The 17,353-nt window shown below is 67.7% G+C and overlaps 5 protein-coding genes across 6 annotated transcripts in view; 3 read left to right on the top strand and 2 right to left on the bottom strand.

The window, feature by feature from the left end:
* Window positions 1-1,368: 1,368 nt before the first annotated feature.
* On the bottom strand, window positions 1,369-2,854 carry MED19 (mediator complex subunit 19). Its single transcript, XM_086613774.1, has 5 exons — window positions 2,659-2,854; window positions 1,957-2,213; window positions 1,770-1,866; window positions 1,585-1,679; window positions 1,369-1,437 (listed from the first exon to the last, which is right to left on the bottom strand). Exons 1-5 carry the CDS (start codon window positions 2,852-2,854, stop codon window positions 1,369-1,371), a joined length of 714 nt encoding a protein of 237 aa, XP_086469900.1.
* Window positions 2,855-3,132: 278 nt separating this feature from the next.
* TMX2 (thioredoxin related transmembrane protein 2) lies at window positions 3,133-5,381 on the top strand. The gene is made up of 8 exons (XM_086613357.1): window positions 3,133-3,321; window positions 3,788-3,848; window positions 3,973-4,086; window positions 4,416-4,492; window positions 4,566-4,672; window positions 4,762-4,827; window positions 4,943-5,072; window positions 5,215-5,381. The coding sequence occupies exons 1-8, from the start codon at window positions 3,133-3,135 to the stop codon at window positions 5,359-5,361; spliced, it is 891 nt and encodes a 296-aa protein (XP_086469483.1). The 3' UTR covers window positions 5,362-5,381.
* A 778-nt stretch (window positions 5,382-6,159) lies between these two features.
* SELENOH (selenoprotein H) lies at window positions 6,160-6,712 on the top strand. Its single transcript, XM_086614006.1, has 3 exons — window positions 6,160-6,305; window positions 6,393-6,538; window positions 6,612-6,712. Exons 1-3 carry the CDS (start codon window positions 6,160-6,162, stop codon window positions 6,710-6,712), a joined length of 393 nt encoding a protein of 130 aa, XP_086470132.1.
* Window positions 6,713-7,121: 409 nt separating this feature from the next.
* BTBD18 (BTB domain containing 18) lies at window positions 7,122-8,243 on the bottom strand. The gene is made up of 2 exons (XM_086614057.1): window positions 8,114-8,243; window positions 7,122-7,978 (listed from the first exon to the last, which is right to left on the bottom strand). The coding sequence occupies exons 1-2, from the start codon at window positions 8,241-8,243 to the stop codon at window positions 7,122-7,124; spliced, it is 987 nt and encodes a 328-aa protein (XP_086470183.1).
* Window positions 8,244-16,973: 8,730 nt separating this feature from the next.
* The window catches only part of CTNND1 (catenin delta 1), a 28,575-nt gene continuing 28,195 nt past the window's right edge, over window positions 16,974-17,353 (top strand). For both annotated transcript variants that reach the window (XM_086614192.1, XM_086614193.1), the window contains exon 1: window positions 16,974-17,007. The gene's annotated coding sequence lies outside the window, so the exon portion shown is untranslated. The remainder of the gene's footprint in view (window positions 17,008-17,353) is intronic.

Raw genomic sequence — 17,353 nt, forward strand, 5'->3', positions numbered from 1 at the left:
TTTTTTTGTTGTTGTTGTTGTTGTCGTCATTGGTTTTTTGTTGCCTTTTTTTTTTTTTTTTTTTCTTTTTTTTTTTTTTTTCTACATGGTGGGTCTGGAAGAGTTTTCTCGCTGTCACACGGTTGTTTTTATTTCCGTTCGGGGAAGAGGAAGGCCAGCAGGGCGCACCCCTGTCAAGCAATATTTTCTCATCACATGCCAAAAATAAAAAAAAATTTAAAAAATTGCAGCCAAGGAGCACAGCGCTCCCAGTCCCCCCGCCCCGCGCCGGGGCCTGCGAAACTTCAGGCACTACTTGACTCTTTCTCTACGGCAATATCTCCCGTGGCCGCCGCAGAGCCACGCCGTTGGTTTTTTATTATTATTAGCCATTTTAAAAACCAAGGAATAAAAGGATATTTAATGAGCCACTCCCGCAGGAATGCGTGTGCTTTGTTTGGCGTCCCGGGACAGCGGAGCCCCGACGGGCTCCCGTCCTTCAGTCTCCGCCAGGACGGGGCCGAGCGCGGCCCCGTGTTGGGCACGCGCCTCTGCGGGGAGCTGCGGTGCTTTCGGGCAAAGCCTGTGCCCACAGAAGGTAAGGTGGGTTTTTTCAGGGCGTGAGGGGAAGGTGCCGCGGGAGCTGGTGGGGCTCGGGCTCCTGTGACGGGAGGACGCCAGTGCTGCACCGTGCCTGCTGCGGAAGCTCCTTGTGCCCGCGACGGCAGCCCTGGGTGCTCTGCCAGTGGCCGCTGCCACTGCGTGGGGACACGGTGCCTCTCCAGGGTCACTCCCTCCTCACCAGGGCTGGCGGCTGAGGGGCAGAGGAGCGCAGTGCCCCTCACCCCAGCCCAGCGGCCAGAGCTGAGGTAGGAGCCCAGTGCCCTGGGCTCTGCCCCTCCTGCCCACCCCTGGGCGGGCAGCAGAGGGGAGACGGGCAAGTGCTGGGGCAGGAGCTCAGCCGCTGTCCTCCATGCCAGGCTGTAGCATGTCGGGGCAGCACTGATCCCACATGGCCCATGGCTCCCCGGTCTCGGCTCATCGCCTCGCCGTGGCGGCCGAGGGTTGCAGCAGCCACTGCCACCAGCCCCTCCTCAGAGCAGAGACTTTAATTAAAAGGGGACGAAAACGAGCGGCCCCCGACGCACCAGGCCGTGCCGGCACAAAAGGCCGAGGGCGGCAGCTCCAGCGCCAGCAGAGTCCGTGTCCCCCGGTCCTGAACGGCTCGTGTCGCAAGCGGGGGGGCTGCAGGGGTGTCCCCTCTGCCGGGGGGGGACAGGCCAGCCTGAGCGCCCCCCACCGAGTGCTGCAGAAGGGCTGAGTCCCTCCCAGGTCAGGCGGGACCGTTCCCGTCGGCCGGGGGGTCCCCGGGGTGGTGCTGGCGAGGCCTCACCGCAAGCTGCTGCTGCTGCTGGCCTGGGAGCTGCCCACCCCCGGGTGCTCCGGGCTGTGCCGGTTCTGCGGAGGAAGGACAGACGCATCCTGTGAGATGGCAGCACCCCCGTGGGCCAGCCGCTCGCGGCTCCTTGCCCTGCTGCTGCCCGGGCCACGCTCACTACCAGAGAGCCCCTCGGGCGGGCACAGGCCCCAGCTCTCCCCACTCACCTTCTTTTTCTTCTTCTCTTTCTTCTTCCTCTTCCGTTCCGGATCCTCCTCTTTTTTCTTCTTTTTCTTCTTGTGGTCGGAGTCCGAGGGGGTTTCTGGAGAAAGGAGAGTGCCAGGAGAACTGGGCGTGCCCTGGGGCTGGATGGCAGAGGGGGTGGCTGCAGCAGCGAGGTGCGGCCCCTTACCTGGGGGGACGGGATCCTGGGTGCGGCTCTGCTTGTGTTTGTGCTTGTTCTTCTTCTTGGGCGGCTGGATGTGCATCAGCCGGCACTGCTCAGGCAGCTGGGGAGAGGGGACAGGGCTGGTCAGGCTGCGCCGGGCACCCCCGCCCCGCTGCCGCCGACCGCGCCCCGGCCCTCAGCCCCGGCTCACCGGGCCGGCGTGGAGGCGGAAGCCCGTCAGCATGGTGCCGGTGAGGGGGGTGAAGGAGCTGCCGCAGATGGGGGGCTTCTCGATGAGGGAGCGCAGGCTGCTGTTGTCGTGGGAGCCGGGCAGGTCGATCATGCCGGGCAGGTCGGGGAGGAAGTTGCTGAGCTTCTCCTTCACCTTCTTGCCGCAGAACTTGTTGTAGGCGTGCTCCAGGTTGTAGTGCGTGATCAGGTTGGTGCTGCCCGTCAGCTCCGTCGTGCCTGCGCCCGCCGCGGGGAGGGGATGGGGGGGTGGTGCCGCCCAGCCGGGCCCCCCGCCCCGCTCCCCACCCCTGCCCCGAGACCGGGGACCCCCGCCCCGCCCCGCTCCCCTCCCCCGGGATTGGGGACCCCCGCCCCGCTCCCCACCCCGGCGACCGCCGGGCCGCGATCCCCTTCCCCGCCCCAGCGCAGGGACCCCCCGCTCCCCGCCTCGGCGCCCCCCCCCCCCCCCCCCCAAAGCCTCATTTCCCCGCTCGACGGCGAGCTGCTTAGCCCCGCCCCTTGCACGCTCATTGGCCTGCTGCCCTGTCAGTTCGCGCCTCCCCGCCCTGCACCCTCTCGCTCATTGGCCCGTCGCGCCGCCAGTTTCCGCCGCACTCTCGCTCCGCCGCGCCGATTGGCCGAGCGCGGCGCCCGCCCCCCGCGCCGCGGCCCCGCCCCGCACCTGGCAGCTCCCGCAGCAGGTAGAAGGGGCCGGCGGCGGCCTTGCGGGCCGCGTCCTCGCCCGGCGGCGGCGCGGCGGCGGCGGGGGGCGGCGCGGCCCCGGTGCCCGGCGCCTTGGCCGGCCCGAAGCCCAGGGCGGCGGCGGCGGCGGCAGGCGGCGGCTCGGCCCCGCCGAACAGCGCCGAGAAGTTCTCCATCTTCCCGGAGTGCCCCGCGCGGGGCCAGGCCGCCGCGATTGGCCGAGCGCCGCCCAGGGCCCGCCCTCTGGCCCGGTTGCCAAGGGAGCCTCTGTCCCAGCCTTGTGATTGGCCCGTTCTCTCTTTCCCCCTCATTGGTCTGCCGGGGTACGGACGGTGCGTGACAGCGCCGCTCGCCATTGGCCAGGGGGGAAGAAGTCCCGCCTTCCGCAGACGAGCAGGCGGGCGGTCCAATCGGGGCGGGGTGGGCGTGCGGGGCCCGCAGAGCGGCGGCGAAGATGGCGGTGGTGGCGCCGCTGCTGGCGCTGCTGTACTCGGTGCCCGGGCTGTGCCGCTGGCTGGCGCGGCCCTACTACCCGCTGTCCGCGCTGCTCGCCACCGCCTTCCTGCTCGTCCGCAAGGTCCCGCCGCTCTGCCGCGGGCTGCCCTCCCAGCGCGAGGACGGCAACCCCTGCGACTTCGACTGGGTGAGGCGGCCCGGCCCCCCCGGGCCCGGCCCGGCTCCGCGTCCTCCGCGCCCGGCTCCGCTCCCGCCCCGCCGCCTGCCGAGCCCGAGCCCCCGGCCCTGCTCCCCTCCGTACTGGAGCGGGGACGCCCAGTAGCCACCGGTACTGCTCTGCCGGTGCCGTGCCGCTGCTGAGGGCTCCCCGGGCACCGGCGGGGATGGCGGGCCGTGCCCGTCGCTGCAGGGGCAGCCCCTTCTCCTTGCTGCCTCCCCGTCAGGAGCCGGGAGGGAAGGGAGCTCCAGCAGGAGGCAGGGAGCTGGCAGGGACGCGAGGCCAGCGGAGCCTGGCACGGCCGCCCGCCCCTGTGCCAGGCCGGGCCAGGAGCAGCCTGACTGCGGGAGGGCGGTGAGGGCGCAGCCAGCGGCAGCGCAGGGCGGCCGCGGAGTCCCGTGGGTGCCGCCTGCTCACGCCGTCTCTCCTGTCCCAGCGGGAGGTGGAGATCCTCATGTTCCTCAGTGCCATCGTGATGATGAAGAACCGACGCTCCAGTGAGTTGGGGCGGGCGCGGGGGGCCGCGGGGCTGCCTACGGAGCCTTCTCCGAGGAGCTGCACCAGTTCGGATCTGGAGGACCAGATCTGGCCCCATCGTCTCTCTTCCTCTCCCTTCCCTAGTCACCGTGGAGCAGCACATCGGGAACATCTTCATGTTCAGCAAAGTGGCCAACGCCATCCTCTTCTTCCGCCTCGACGTCCGCATGGGCCTGCTCTACCTGACGCTCTGCATAGGTGAGACCTGCCAGGGAACCGGCGGCAGCCGGGATGCCCCTGGCATGGCCTGGCCTGCCCTCGGCACCCGCTGCCCCTGCCTGTCCTCTGCGCCACGTGGCTGGATGGGCTGGAGCTCCCTCTTGGCATGGGGCGGGCCTGTGACCCTTGCCGCTGGCAGCAGCTGTGGGGTGAGGAGTCTCCGTGGGCTCAGGGTGCAGCGCTGGGGGGCTCAGGGAGTGCCCAGGGCTCACTCTGCTGGGTTCCCCCGGGCTGCGCTGGGCAAGGAGGCTCCTGGCCCCAAACCCGGGGCTTTTGGGGTGCCATGGGGCAGGGGGCTGTCGTTGCAGTGTTCCTGATGACCTGCAAGCCGCCCCTCTACATGGGCCCCGAGTACATCAAATACTTCAGTGACAAGACCATAGATGTGAGTTTCCCTCCCGGGGGGTGCCAGGGGGCTCTGCCTGCCGCCCCCGCTCAGCCCTGTGCCCCTGTGGCAGGAGGAGCTGGACCGGGACAAGCGGGTGACGTGGATCGTGGAGTTCTTCGCCAACTGGTCTAGCGAGTGCCAGTCCTTCGCCCCCATCTTTGCTGACCTCTCTCTCAAGTGAGTGGTACCTGCGGGGGGCCTGGGCGAGTCGCGGGGCCCTGCGGCCACCCGCGGCACTCACGGCTGCCCGTTTCCATCCTGCCCAGGTACAACTGCTCAGGGCTGCACTTCGGGAAGGTGGATGTCGGCCGGTACACGGATGTCAGCACCAGGTCTGGGGCAGGCGGCCTGGGCAGCAGAGCCCGTGCTGGGGCAGGGTCCCTGGGAGCCCCCAGCTCCCTCCGGCTGCCAGGGCTTCACCGTCGGCTTCTCCCCGTCCTGCTGCAGGTATAAGGTCAGCACCTCGCCCCTCACCAAGCAGCTGCCCACCCTCATCCTCTTCCAGGGTGGCACAGAGACCATGCGCCGGCCCCAGATCGACAAGAAGGGCCGGGCCGTGTCCTGGACCTTCTCTGAGGTGGGTGGGACGTTCCAGCCTCCCATCCCGGGGGCAGGATGGGGCTCGGCAGCCGGTGCCCTGGGAAAGGTAGGGGGGGTGTGGGGGTCCCTGGGGTCCCCGCGGGGGTCCCTGGGGTCCCGACACTGCCCCTTGGCTGCAGGAGAATGTGATCCGGGAGTTCAACCTCAACGAGCTCTACCAGAAGGCCAGGAAGCAGTGGAAGCCGCGGGAGGAGGGGCCCGAGGAGTCCCCCGGAGCGCCGGCAGCCACCGGGCACCCCGACGGGGAGGCCAAGAAGGACAAGTAGCAGCCGCCCTGCGCTGTCACCCATCGCCGCGTCACGGTCACCCCGGTGGCACCGGCCCGCGGGGCCTGCCCACCGGCCCGGCCCGGCCCGGCCCTGCCGTGCCCGGGGGGACGGTCCCGGCCGAGCCCGGGGCGAGCAGGGCCCCGGTCCGGGCGGTAGGACAGCCGCCGCCCTCGGTTAACGCTCATCCTCATCGCTGACAATAAACGGTCCCGGTCCGTGTCACGCTCCGTGTCCCGGTACGCCTCCCGGTGCGCGTCCGTCCGCGGGGGCGGGGCCTGCCGCGGAGGGGCCGCGCTCCCATTGGCTGGCGCTGCCTGCACGGCGCGGCGGGCGGAACCACTGCGCCTGCGCGGGGGGAGGCGCTGCCGTTACCGCGGCCCGCGCGCGCCGAGGGTTCTCGCGGCGGCGGCGAGGCGGAGCGGCTCCAACTGCCGGCCCGCGGGCTCCGCAGCGCCGTTCGGCCCCAGCCGCCCTCCCGCGGCGGCTCGCCCGAGTGGCGGAGGCCCGCGCGGTGCCCCGCGGTCCCGGCACGTGGTCAGCGCGGCGCGGCAGGTGAGAGGCGGCGCGGGACCCCCCGGGCCCCGTACATCCCCCTGCACCCCCCTTCCCGCCCCCCGTAGCGGGATCCGCGGGGATCCCCCTCCCCGGCCCCCTCCCCTAACAGCGGCACCCCTGGGGTCCCACTTCCCAGCCCACGGCAGGATCCCTGGGCCCCCCCTCCCTGCCCGCTCCCCGCGGCGGGACGCCGGGGCCGCCCGCTGCCCAGGCCCCCACCGCCCCGCGGCTCTCCCCAGGATGGCTCCCCGCGGGAGGAAGCGCCGAGCCCAGCAGCCGCCGGCGGCCGAGGCAGCGGAGCAGGCGGATGCCCCGCAGAAGCGGACGCGTGGCCAGGGCGAGGGCAGCCCGGGGGGCACTGGTCCCCGCATCGTCATCGAGCACTGGTGAGCCGAGCGGGAGCCGAAGTGGAGGGGGGGGGGGGGGGTGTCCTTGGGGCGCTCCCCCGGCGCTGACCCCCCGTGTCCCCCCAGCAAGAGCTGACGGGTGTTTGCGCGCAACGCGGCGGCGCTGAGCCAGGCGCTGCGCGGCGCCGTGGCCCACCTCCCCGTGGACATCAACCCCCGGCAGCCGCGCAGGAGCAGCTTCGAAGTGTCCCTGGTGAAGGAGGACGGCAGCAGTGAGTGCCGGGCCGGGGGGCGGGCGGCGAGGGGCTCCCCGCACCCCTGACCCGTTTCCCGTTGCCCCCCCAGCGGTGGAGCTGTGGAGCGGCATTGGGAAGGGGCCCCCCCGCAAGCTGAAGTTCCCCCAGCCAGAGGCCGTGGTGGAGGCCCTGAAGAGCAGCTTGGCATAGAGGTGGCGGCGGCCAGGTGAGCGGGGGGGGACGGGACGGGATGGGCCAGGATGGGGGCCACACACTGACTGCCCTCTCCCCACAGCCACGCCGGGACCGGCACCCGCGGCACGAGCACCCATGACGAGGCGAGACGAAGTGGGGGGCACATGCCAGCCCAGTCCCGTCTCTGATGCTGCAGCTCCGCCGCGAGCAGCCACCGCCGGATGCCCCGGCGCCCCCCCCCTTGTCTCCCCCTTGCCCCCCCCGCAGTTCCCCAATAAAGCTCGGCAGCCCCACAGTGCAGCTCAGCCAGCTCCAATGCTTTATTTCAGTGCCACGCAGCCAGGGGCTGGTGCTGCCTCTCTGCCCGGGGTGAGGGCAGCCCTATCCTCAGCACAGGCAGCGGTGGGGGGCAGTGCCAGCCCCCCTAGCTGAGGATGTCCACCTCCTCATCCGACTCGGACGAGGGACAGGGCCAGGTGCAGATGGTGCCGGGGGGCAGGCATGGCTCCACCGTCCCCACATCCACCTCCTCGGGGTCCCCTAAAGGGTCCCCCAGTGGCATCGCCTGCCCATAGCCCTGCTGGGGTGCAGAGGGCACACGGCCCTCCTTCCCCCATGCGACCTGCCGGGGCTGCTGGGGTGAGGAGCGCCTGCCCGCTCGTCCCGGTGCACCCGCATCCAGGGAGGGCTGGGGTTCTGTCACCCCGCCATCGCCCGCTGCCACAGCACCGGCTGGGATGGGAGGCTGCCTCTCCCGCACCACCTCCCAGCACCCCCTGCTTTCCGACTTCCGCAGCTTCACCCGCCCCACGGTGCCAGGGCTGGGCTGCACGGTCTCCAGAGAGCATGGCTGCTCCTGTGAGGCGATGCCAGTGCTCCCAGGGGGGATGCCAGTGCTCCCAGGGGGAACACCGGCACCACCAGGCTCAGCCCTGCCACCTGCCACCACGGGGGCGCCATGCCGGGGGGGGCGCAGGCAGGAGCGGTCGAGCTGCTGCTGGGGTCTCAGCCTCACCAGGCGTCCCCCCTGGAGCTGCAGGGACTCGAGCTCAGTGACACGGAGGCGGCGGGCAGCTGCCAGCACCTCCTGCACCTCCTCCCAGGTGGCCTCCAGCTCGGCAGTGTAGAGGAAGCGCACCAGCTTGCGCAGCACCCCGATCTTCAGCCCCCCGAGCTCCAGCACCACCCTGCCACCCTGGGGTGGCAGCTCCCGGCCCAGCTGCTCCATGAAGAAGGGGCTGCAGACAGAGAGAACGCAGCAGTGGGCCACCACTGCCTCGCCTGCAAAGCAACAGCAGCGGTCACCACCGCGCAGCTGCCCCCGCTCTCCCCAGGCCTTCCCGGGTGGTTGCAGGGACTCTGCCCGCAGGTCCCCTGAGGGCACCGGCACCTCCATGGGCCACGCCGCCTGCTCACCTTCAGCCTGCAGGACCACATCGCAGAAGACATCCGCTCGCTGCTGCTGCTGGTGGAGGTGCTGGAAGGCCGTGCGGAGCAGGCGGGTGCTGCGGTAGAGCAGCCTCGGGGCGGCCGACGGAGAGGCCATGGGCGCCCTGCCACCAGCGCTGGGGACATGGGGATCAGCACCCGCCTCCCCCACTTCAGACTGGCCTGAATGGTTTGGGAGTGCGATGTAGCAGGGCCAGCATGGGTGCAGGTGCGTTTTGCATCACCTGTGCAGCCGTGCGATGGTCTGCACGGCCACCGTAAAACCCCCACGGGCCCGTGCAATGGCCCACGCAGCCGTGCAACGGCTGTGCGAAGCCCTGCACACCGGCGGGGCAGCCTGCACGTCCGTCCGGTGTCTGTGTGTCCGGTGCCCGTGCAACCCCCACGGGCCCGTGCAATGGCCCGCACGGCCGTGCAAAAGCCCCAGGGGCCGTGAGGCCACCGCGCAGCGCTCCGGCGGCCCGTGCAATTCCCGCTCGCCCCTACTGACCCCCGGGGCTCCGCGCGGCCACCAGAGGGCGCCGGCCGCGGCGATTTTGGGGGGAAAACGGGCGGAATCGGAGCCTGCCGCGTGCCCCTCCGGCTGTACCCGGCCTGAGGCGAGGCCTCCGGCCCGGCCTTCGCGCCCCGCGCCGGGCGGGCAGCGCCGCGTACCTGCGGGCGGGGCGCGGGGCCTGCCGCCGTGTGCCCGGGGCCGAGGGACGGTGCCGCTGCCGGTGCCCGGCCCCGCCGCCGCGCCGCCTCCTCACGGCGCCTCGCGCCCGCCGCCTCGCGTGGCCCAGCAGCTCGCCCCGCCCAGCAGCCGTCTCGCCATTGGCCCATCTGCCAGCCAATCGCGCCCTGCCAGCCAATGGCGGCGCGGCAGGGGCCGTGGCGGGAAGGGCGCGCGGGCGGGGCTGCCGGCGGAGGGGAGGCGGCTCCGCCGCCATGGCGGGGCGCGGGGCGGCCGCACGGCCTCGGCGGAGCGGGCCCGTTGCCGCGGCCGGGGCGAGCCGGGCGCTCCTCGCAGCAGGGCGCTGCGGAAGTGCCCATCGCAGGCCTGCACCGCCATCATGGCCTTCCCGGAGTGACCCTGCTCGTTCCCTTCAGCCGCCTCTGGCGCCGGTGCCGCTGCGCTGGCCGCCGCTCTGGAGGCAGAAGCTCATGGCTCCTGGCAGGACGGCGTTCCGCCCGGGGCTGTGCTCAGTGTAGCCCCCGGGCTCTGGTAGCAGCCGTGGACCGAGCCCTGCGGTGGGCTGCTCCGTGCCCAGCCGGCCCTCGCCCCGCAGGGCAGGGTGCGCGGAGGCGAGCGGGGGCACGGCCCGCCCTGCCCCATCCTTCATCCTTGGTGCTGTGGGGGTGTGGAGACAAGGCAGCCAGGCCATAACCTGAGGAAAGAGGTCGGTGCCACTCACGGTCGTCGTCGCTGCGGCACTGAAGCATGCGGGATGACCAAGAGCGTGCTCCCTGCAGAGCAGTGCAGGGTGGCACCGGAGTTCCTTAGTTTGGAGCCCTGCACCGGGCCTTGTTTTGGATCTTCGAAGCCTGTTGTGGCCTTGTGTGTGAGAAACGGCGTTTTCACGGCTCGCCGGCGCCTCTCGGGAGGAGCCGGGGACACGCACGGACAGCAGGCAGAAAGGGGAAGATTGATGGTGGGTGTTTTGGAAGCCGTCCTTCGTGCAAACGATGCGGCCGACTCAGTTTGAAAAGTATTTTGTCATTTTATAAAGCATCCATTGTGAAAACATCTGCGTCAGTCACTCCACAGACATGAACAAGAATTATAATAATCCCAGCCTGATTGCCTGGAGATATCAGCCGTTCTTACAAACAACCAAAGTGGGTGGAAATTTCAAGAGCTGCAGAAGAACAGGAGCCTGAATGACGCCGCAGATTTCAAACCTACAAAGTTTTCAAGCGCGGCATCGTCCCCCGATGTTTTCTGTGGCTTCGCAGATGGATTTTCATCTGGTTTGACATGCAAGAGTGTTGTTTTCCTCCGTTTTTGCTGCATGCAGAACGGATGCAAACCAAGAAGGAAAGTGCCTGGCGATGGGTCTGGGCCAGCGGCTGCTGAGGTTGGTGGCAGCCTTTCCGCTGACCTCGGGTGGCATGGAGCCCAGCCGTAAATACCGAGGGACACAGTAAAACACGTAATTTTGTATCAAAGTGCTATCATATGCTCATAAAAATAGAAGAAAAGTAGAGGAGATGTTTCGTCCCTCTCCCCTTGCAATCTTTGGGAATTACAGTGATCGGAGCTGTCACTCGGAAAGGCTGAATTCACTGTGAGCAGATGGATCCGGTACGGACTGAGGGGCCTGCCTGATGATTTCAGAGCCCGACTTCCGCTGCCTCGTGTTTTCAGATCCATCCCCAGCCTGGTGATCTGCCCGTGGGTCCGCATCGGTCCACATGCCCTTGGTCCTGTCCCTGGAAGACTCCCCATGGGAAGCACCTTCGGCTTCAGAGCAGACCTCTGCAGCCCTGCAGAAGAGATGTAACCGGCCCTAGGACGTGGCGAGCCGTCAGGACTTCCCCACTGCTGTGTAACATTTTGTGTTGTGCCACCACGCTGAGATGGCAGAGCAGGGAGAGGGGGAGTTTATGGAATCAGAAGCGAAGCCGAGAGGAAAACCCCTTCCTCTCCAGCCAAAGCCGAGGTGCAAGCGGGTGCTCTGATGGAGAGCCTCCAAGCAGGGGGACATCAGCAGTGGAAATTGCTTTCCAGCCAGGTGAGCCGACTGGGGCAGAGATGTCAAGGGAAAGACACAGAGCCAGGGAGATGTTCAGGGAGAAGCAAGGTTACGAAATCCCAGGGCACTGGTACCAGAGGACTTCCCCTCATGATCAGCAGGTGAGGCAACATCCCGGGTGACGGTGAGGCCAGAATCTTTGGGGCTGGCTCGGGGACAGGACTTGTGCCCCTTGTCCAAGCTCACCCCGTGCCTGTGCAGCTGTGCTCGTGGCTGCCCTCGCTTTGCTGGCTTCTCCAAGAGCACCAGTTGTCAGGAGGGGTTGCAATGCCCGGCTTCTCCTCTCCTCCCTTTCATGTGGCTTAAGAAATCCCCTCCTGGGCTAGGAGCGGAGGCCAAGGTGTTCACCAGGTCACCTTGCTCCAGCTGTAAAGGAATGAGCCGCGTTTGCTTGTCCTCCCCAGGGAGGATGCCAAGGCACAGCTAGGCTCTTCCCTCCCCTTTGTGTCCCTCTGTGTCCCTCTTCCTGCTCCTGAGGCCATCCCAGAGGCAGGGGTGATAAAAGGGTGCGCAGCCTGTCTCTGTCCCTGTCCTGGGAAACACTCAGGGCTACTGGCGGCTCCTCTGTCTGCAGGAGGAGCGGAGAGCTGGTCGCTGCAGCCAGCTCCTCGGATGAGGGGTGAACACACACCCCGCACCCCTGGCAGAGTGTGCAGCGGGTTGGAGGCCCCGTGGGCTCCGGAGCTGACAGATGCCAGGAGGGACAGAGTCCCTCAGCTCCAGAGACGTTAGTTACGCTGACGCTGGGCAAAACAGCTCGCGCGCTTCCTCCCAAGAAAGGGCAGAGTCTGCCCTTGCCACGCGAGCCTCCCCAGCCTACTGAAAGGATTTTTCAGGTGGAATGTGGCACGGACACTCCTCTGCCTCGTGGGTCCACCGTGGATAATGGGATCCCGGCGTCCTGCAGAGGCGGCCCCACAGCCTGGACCAGAGCCATCCCACGGACAGCCCAGTGCGTCCTGTGACAGTGAGTGGGAGCAGAGGCCCAGCGGCGGCTGTGGGAAAGGGTGGCTGGGGCAGAGCACGTGGTGGGCTCAGGCTTCTGGAACAGCCGGCGGGATGGGCTGCCTCCGAGTCAGGCTCAGCCCTCCCGGAGAGCTCCCGGAGCCACTTTCGGGCAGCAGGACACAGCCCTGGGCCCAGCACAGTTGACAGGCTGAGAGAGTGGGGGCTGTTCAGCCTGGAGAAGAGAAGGCTCTGGGGTGATCTTGTAGCAGCCTTCCAGTACTTAAAGGGACCTGCAGGAAAGCTGGAAAGGGGCTTTTTCCAAGGGCATGTAGTGACAGGACACGAGGCAATGGCTTCAAACGGAAAGAGGGGAGAGTTCGATGACATCTAAGGAAGAAATTCTTTACAGTGAGGGTGGTGAGGCACTGGCACAGGTTACCCAGAGAAGTTGTGGCTGCCCCATCCCTGGAAGTGTTCAAGGCCAGGTTGGATGGGGCTTTGAGCAACGTGGTGTAGTGGAGGGTGTCCCTGCCCATGGCAGGGGGGTTGGAACTGGATGGTCTTTGAGGTCGCTCCCAACCCAAACCGATCTGTGATTCTGTGATTCTATGACAGCCCCTTTGCTCCGCGGTGGTTTTAGTCTTTCACAGAGGCGGCGACGCTGATCCCCGTCACGCAAAGCCCGCTCCTCCGCTGCGCCTCCGGTGCCACCTCTCCTTCCTCGCCGATAGCCTCGTCTGCCCCAAAAATGTCCCGATGTACGATCTGGCAGTACCAGCAAACAATCCCGCTGCAGACACACAAAGGAGGCCTTTTACGAGTACCCAAAGCCAAATAATCTACACTGGAAAAAGCACCAACACCCTTTTGTCCCATTGACACCTCCCCCTGTAGACACCGACATCCATATTTGCTGCCAGGATTTGCCGGCTCTCGCTGCCACACTGGCAAAACGCGTCGGAGCGTGAATCCTTCTGCCCGCCTTCAGGTGACCAGGAGCTGGTTACCTGTGGCATGGCCCTGGCTTGGCCGAGGCCGGGGTGCAGCTGCCTGGCCTTGGCGAGCAGCCGGGCACAGCCCAGGGTGACTCAGTGGACTGGGAATGTCAAGCCAGGTTTATCTCCCAGTGGGATTCACCGGGAGGGGAAGGGAAGGCAGCTCAGCCTGGAGATAGCCCAACCCTGCGCTGGTTAGCCAGGCTCCCTCTGCAGTCGATAGGAAGAGAGGCCTCCCCACGGGACAGGTCTGTCCCCCGAGCCCTCAGATCCACAGATTCTGAGCCGGTTTCTTTAAGAGAAGGGAAATTCTCATCTCCGGTCTCGCGTAGAGCCGCGATTGTTTGCCAGCAATGTCCCTGTTTGGGTTTGTCGCTGCACGGCAGGGCAGGAGCTGCCTCTGTTTCCCTGTTCCGGGGAGGTACCGCGTACTTTGCTGCGGCTGCCGCATGAGGAAAGGATGAAGTGCCGTGCTGAGTGTGTGGAGCCGCCAGACACTGCTCCGGGGAGATGCCAGGGTGGCCTGTGGACTCGCTTTGTTGCCCAGCATCCTCAAATTAGGGCTGGAAAGCTCCAGCAGCCTCTGCTTCCCTCCTCCCCTTTGACGCCAGCGTCCGACGGATGAGTCGTTCCACCCCCCGGTGCCACGCTTCCCCTCGTCCAGGGGGAAGACAACAACCTGTCGGGATTCCCATAGGAAAGGGGCTGCGGAAGTGCCTTGTTATCCTGACTCAGAACAATGCAGGCCATGTCTGAACCGCCTGCCCGCGCGGGACGCGGAGGCGGCAGCCTCCCCTTCCGCCTGCCCTCCGCCGCCGCGGAGCACCGTGTGTGTCTTGTAAACAAGTCGTCTTGCCCCGCTCCAGTGGCGGCCGCGTTTTCCGGGCGTCTCACCTGGATAAGGCATCAGCAGTAGGATGAAAAGGGATGTGCAGGATGTTATTACGCGTAATTACTGTAAAAGAGGGCAAATTTTCCCATTCCAGTTAACACTTCTTCCCAGGAAGCAGTGGGACGGACTCCTCTGCCGCAGTGGTTACATTGAGTCTGCTGCTGGGTGACTTGGAGCCAAAGGATCGGGGTTCGCTCTGCCTTCCAAAGTGAGCGTGCCTCGGCAGCCGCCGGAGCACAGCTGGATCCGGAGTTCGAGCTGAGGCCGTGCTGGCGGCTGCCGGAGCACGGCTGGATCCAGCGTTTGAGCTGACAATGTGCCGACAGACCCCGTCCGGCTCCATCCCGCAGCCCTCGGGACAAGAGGTGTTCGCCTGGCTTCAAAGAGATCCGACTCCCGCTCCGACTTGGAGCCGGCAGAGGCGTGTTCGCAACAGCCCCTTGAATCTTTGAAGACTTTAAAGGCTGTTAAATTTCTGGGCTGATCGAAACAGCGGCAACGGCCTGTGCCCCCTGCTCTTGGCCACCCACCTTCCTCCAGGTGGGCTGGAGGGACCAGACGATTCCGGCGGCGATAGGGGAGGGCGAGGAGAGGCAGCGGAGGCCGCGGCCACGCTTGGAATCCACTCGTGTACTGAGATGAGGTGTGAGCAGGCACGGAGCATCCGTCTGGTTGTGCCTCCCCACCAGCGCCCACGGTTCCGTGCGGGTTTCAGCCCTGCTTTGCCAAGCGCAGAGGGTTCGTGTGGGCACGCCAGGCCCACGCATGTGCCCCGCCGGCAGCCTCTTGTCCAGACAACCCGGGGAAGGGGCCCTTAAGTACGCGCCGTGGCGACTGGTGCTGGGGAGGGGGAGCAAGCGGCCCCGGGGCTTTTTCCCGAAGGGAGAGCTGTCGCTCCAGAGGCATCAGAAATCACGGGGACAGGCAGGCCAGGACTCATTTTCCCAGAACGAGTTGCAGCAGCACCTCTTCTCCCACCCTGTCCCCAAGACTCAGGGGATGCACCCACCTTCCTCCTTGCGCGGGCGACAGGAGGGGAGGGCCGCTGAGGATTATGTGCGGCTGGGAGCAGTTCTCGCTCAGTGGGGCCAAGGGGGGCCCCGGTGTGCTCCTTTTGGGTGACAACGAGGATGGAAGGGGCGCGGGGGAGAAGGTCTCAGTTCAGCAGGGATGGAGAAACCTCCCTGGGCATGGAGGAGGGCAGCTCCTCCTGCTCTTCACAGCCAGCAGGGTGGGTGATCTGTTTTACAGATCAAACACCAGGGAGGGTCGGGAGTCCCCGCGCCCCGATAATCTCCCTAGATGTGCCCTTTGCCTGCACTCAATCCCATTTCTCACTCAATCCCATTTCTCACTCAATCCCCTTTCTCCTTGTTGTACCTTTTTGCCCACCCTGAGCAGACCCCACCCCAGCCGGGGATTATCCTCTTCAAACATTTCACAGGCCTCTATCCCGTCTCCCCCGCCCCCTCGCTGAGCAATGCATATTTACCCCAGGAATCACCTGTCCCCACCCAAAACCCTCCTCAACTCTTTTCCTCTTGTCATTGTCTTACAAATAGTTTGGCAATCAGGAGCAGGCAGTATTCTCCCCAGTGCCGGAATCCCGCCAGCCCAGGGCCGGAGAAGAGGCAGAGAACCCTCACCTTCGGGGGACCTGGATCTGGGCTTCTCCCAGGTGAGCAGCACGGAACGTGGGCAGGAACTGCGTCCCTTCCTTGCTTCCCTGGGGAAGGGGAGCTCCTGCGGCACGAAGGTGCAGGTGGAAGGGCGCTCGCAGCAGCCTCCCGCCGCAGCTCGGCTCTGATCCCGTGGCGGTGTGGTGGCAGTGGCAGTGGCAGTGGCAGGCCCTGGGATGTGAGGCTGCTCCGTCGCGGTGCTACTCGTTCCAGAGTTATGTCGCTCTGGGTGGGTTAGTTGCAGTTATTAAGTCTCATGTTTAAATTTTCTGCCTCGGGTCTCTGTACCTCCCAGGCCCTCTTGCTCTGTGCCGGCAGGGATGGCAGCGCCGTTTGATTCGGTGCCGTGAAGCTGCGTGGAGCAGGATGGCTGCGCTGGGCTGTGCTGGCGTTCCCTTCCCCAAGCCCCTGCGCCTTCCCTCTGCCGCTTCCCCCCACCCGCCTCCCCACCTTCCCTCTTCTGGGCGCTCACAGGGCTCAGGCAGCCCTCCCGTGTTTGCGGTCCTTCCGATGTCCACGCAGCCTTGGCTGTGCGACCGGCCTCCCAACTCGGCCATGCTGCCCTTGGCGGGGCCGCCAGGCTGCCCCCCACCAGGGTGGTGGGCAGCGCCTTTATCCTGGCCGCTGGCCGCATCCCTCCACCTGTGGTCTCAGGTGAAGGAGCCCCTGGGACATGAGGACAGAATCCACCCGGGACGAGCTCCCGGAGTCAGGGGCTGGCTGGGGGGCTTGCGATCCTCCTCCAGGACGAGTGTTGGCGTCTCCCCAGAGCCAGAGGGGCGAGGGTGAGCCGCCCCGGTGGGTCTGCAGCCCATCCCACCCCCCCCTCCCCGAGAGTCCTGATTCTGGGAAAGTTCCACCCCACGGGGGGTCACACATCTCTCCCCCGGCCTCCGGCGGGACACGCCAGGGAGGGGTCTCTGCTCCGGAGAGGCTGCAAGCGGCTGCGCTGTGCCCAGAGAGCCCCTCACCCCGGCACCCAGCGGCAGACCCCGTGCCCTGGGGAGCAGCTCATCCCCGCCCGGGGCAGGATCCCCCCGGGGCAGATCCGCTCCCTGGAGGTGGGTCCCACCTAAGGGCAGACCCCTCCTTGGGGAACGTGCACCCCAGCGGCAGACCCCGCGGGGACAGACCCCACCGGGTCTGGTCCCTCCCGGGACACTCCACGGGGGACAGACCCGTCCCGGGGACAGACCCCGCCGGCCCAGCCCCGCCCCGCCCCGGCTCTCATTGGCCGCCGGGCGCCGCTAAGCCCCACCCGCCAGCGGCGCGGGGCGCGCTGACGCCAGGGGGCGGAGCCCCGCCCCGCCCCGCGCCCCGCCCTCCGCCCCGCCGGAGCAACTTCCATTTTAGGTGCGGGAGCGGCGCGGGGCGCACGGCGCGGCCAGGCCCGGCCCGACCCTCCCGGACCGCTCCCCTCCCACCCGCACCGGCACCGCTCGGTTCGGCGGGAACCCGGGCCGCGCCCGCAGCTGTCGCCCCTTACCGGGCGCCTCTCCTCGCCTCTCGCCTCGCCGCCGCGGCAGGTCCCCGCGGAGCGGGCCGGGCGGCCGTGCCGCCGCAGCGGGGCGGAACCGGGCCGCTTTCCCTGCCGCCGAGGAGCCCGGCCACGGTGAGTCCCGCTTCGGCGTCCCCCGCCGCCGGCCCGGGGGAGGGGGGAGGGGAGCCGGTGCGGGCCGGCGCCTGCCGGGCGCCGCACGCCCCCGCGGCGAGAGGGGGGTGGACCTGCCCGCGCCCTCCCCGCGGCCCTCCCGGCGGGGCCCGAGGCTCGGCCGTGCTCTCCTGCCGGGGCCGGTTGGTGCCGGGCGCCCGGAGGCCCGCGGCTGACCGGGAGCCGGCTGCCAGGCGGGACCGCGCCCCGCGGGACCGGCCGGGGTGGCGGTGCCCGGCCCTGGCGGGGGCGCTGGCGGGGCCCGGCCCGCCGGGAGCCCACGGGGAGCCACACAAAGGCGGCTGGG

Source organism: Tauraco erythrolophus, chromosome 6 (assembly GCF_009769465.1).
Source record: "Tauraco erythrolophus isolate bTauEry1 chromosome 6, bTauEry1.pri, whole genome shotgun sequence".
In the NCBI taxonomy this organism is placed as follows: Eukaryota; Metazoa; Chordata; class Aves; order Musophagiformes; family Musophagidae; genus Tauraco; species Tauraco erythrolophus.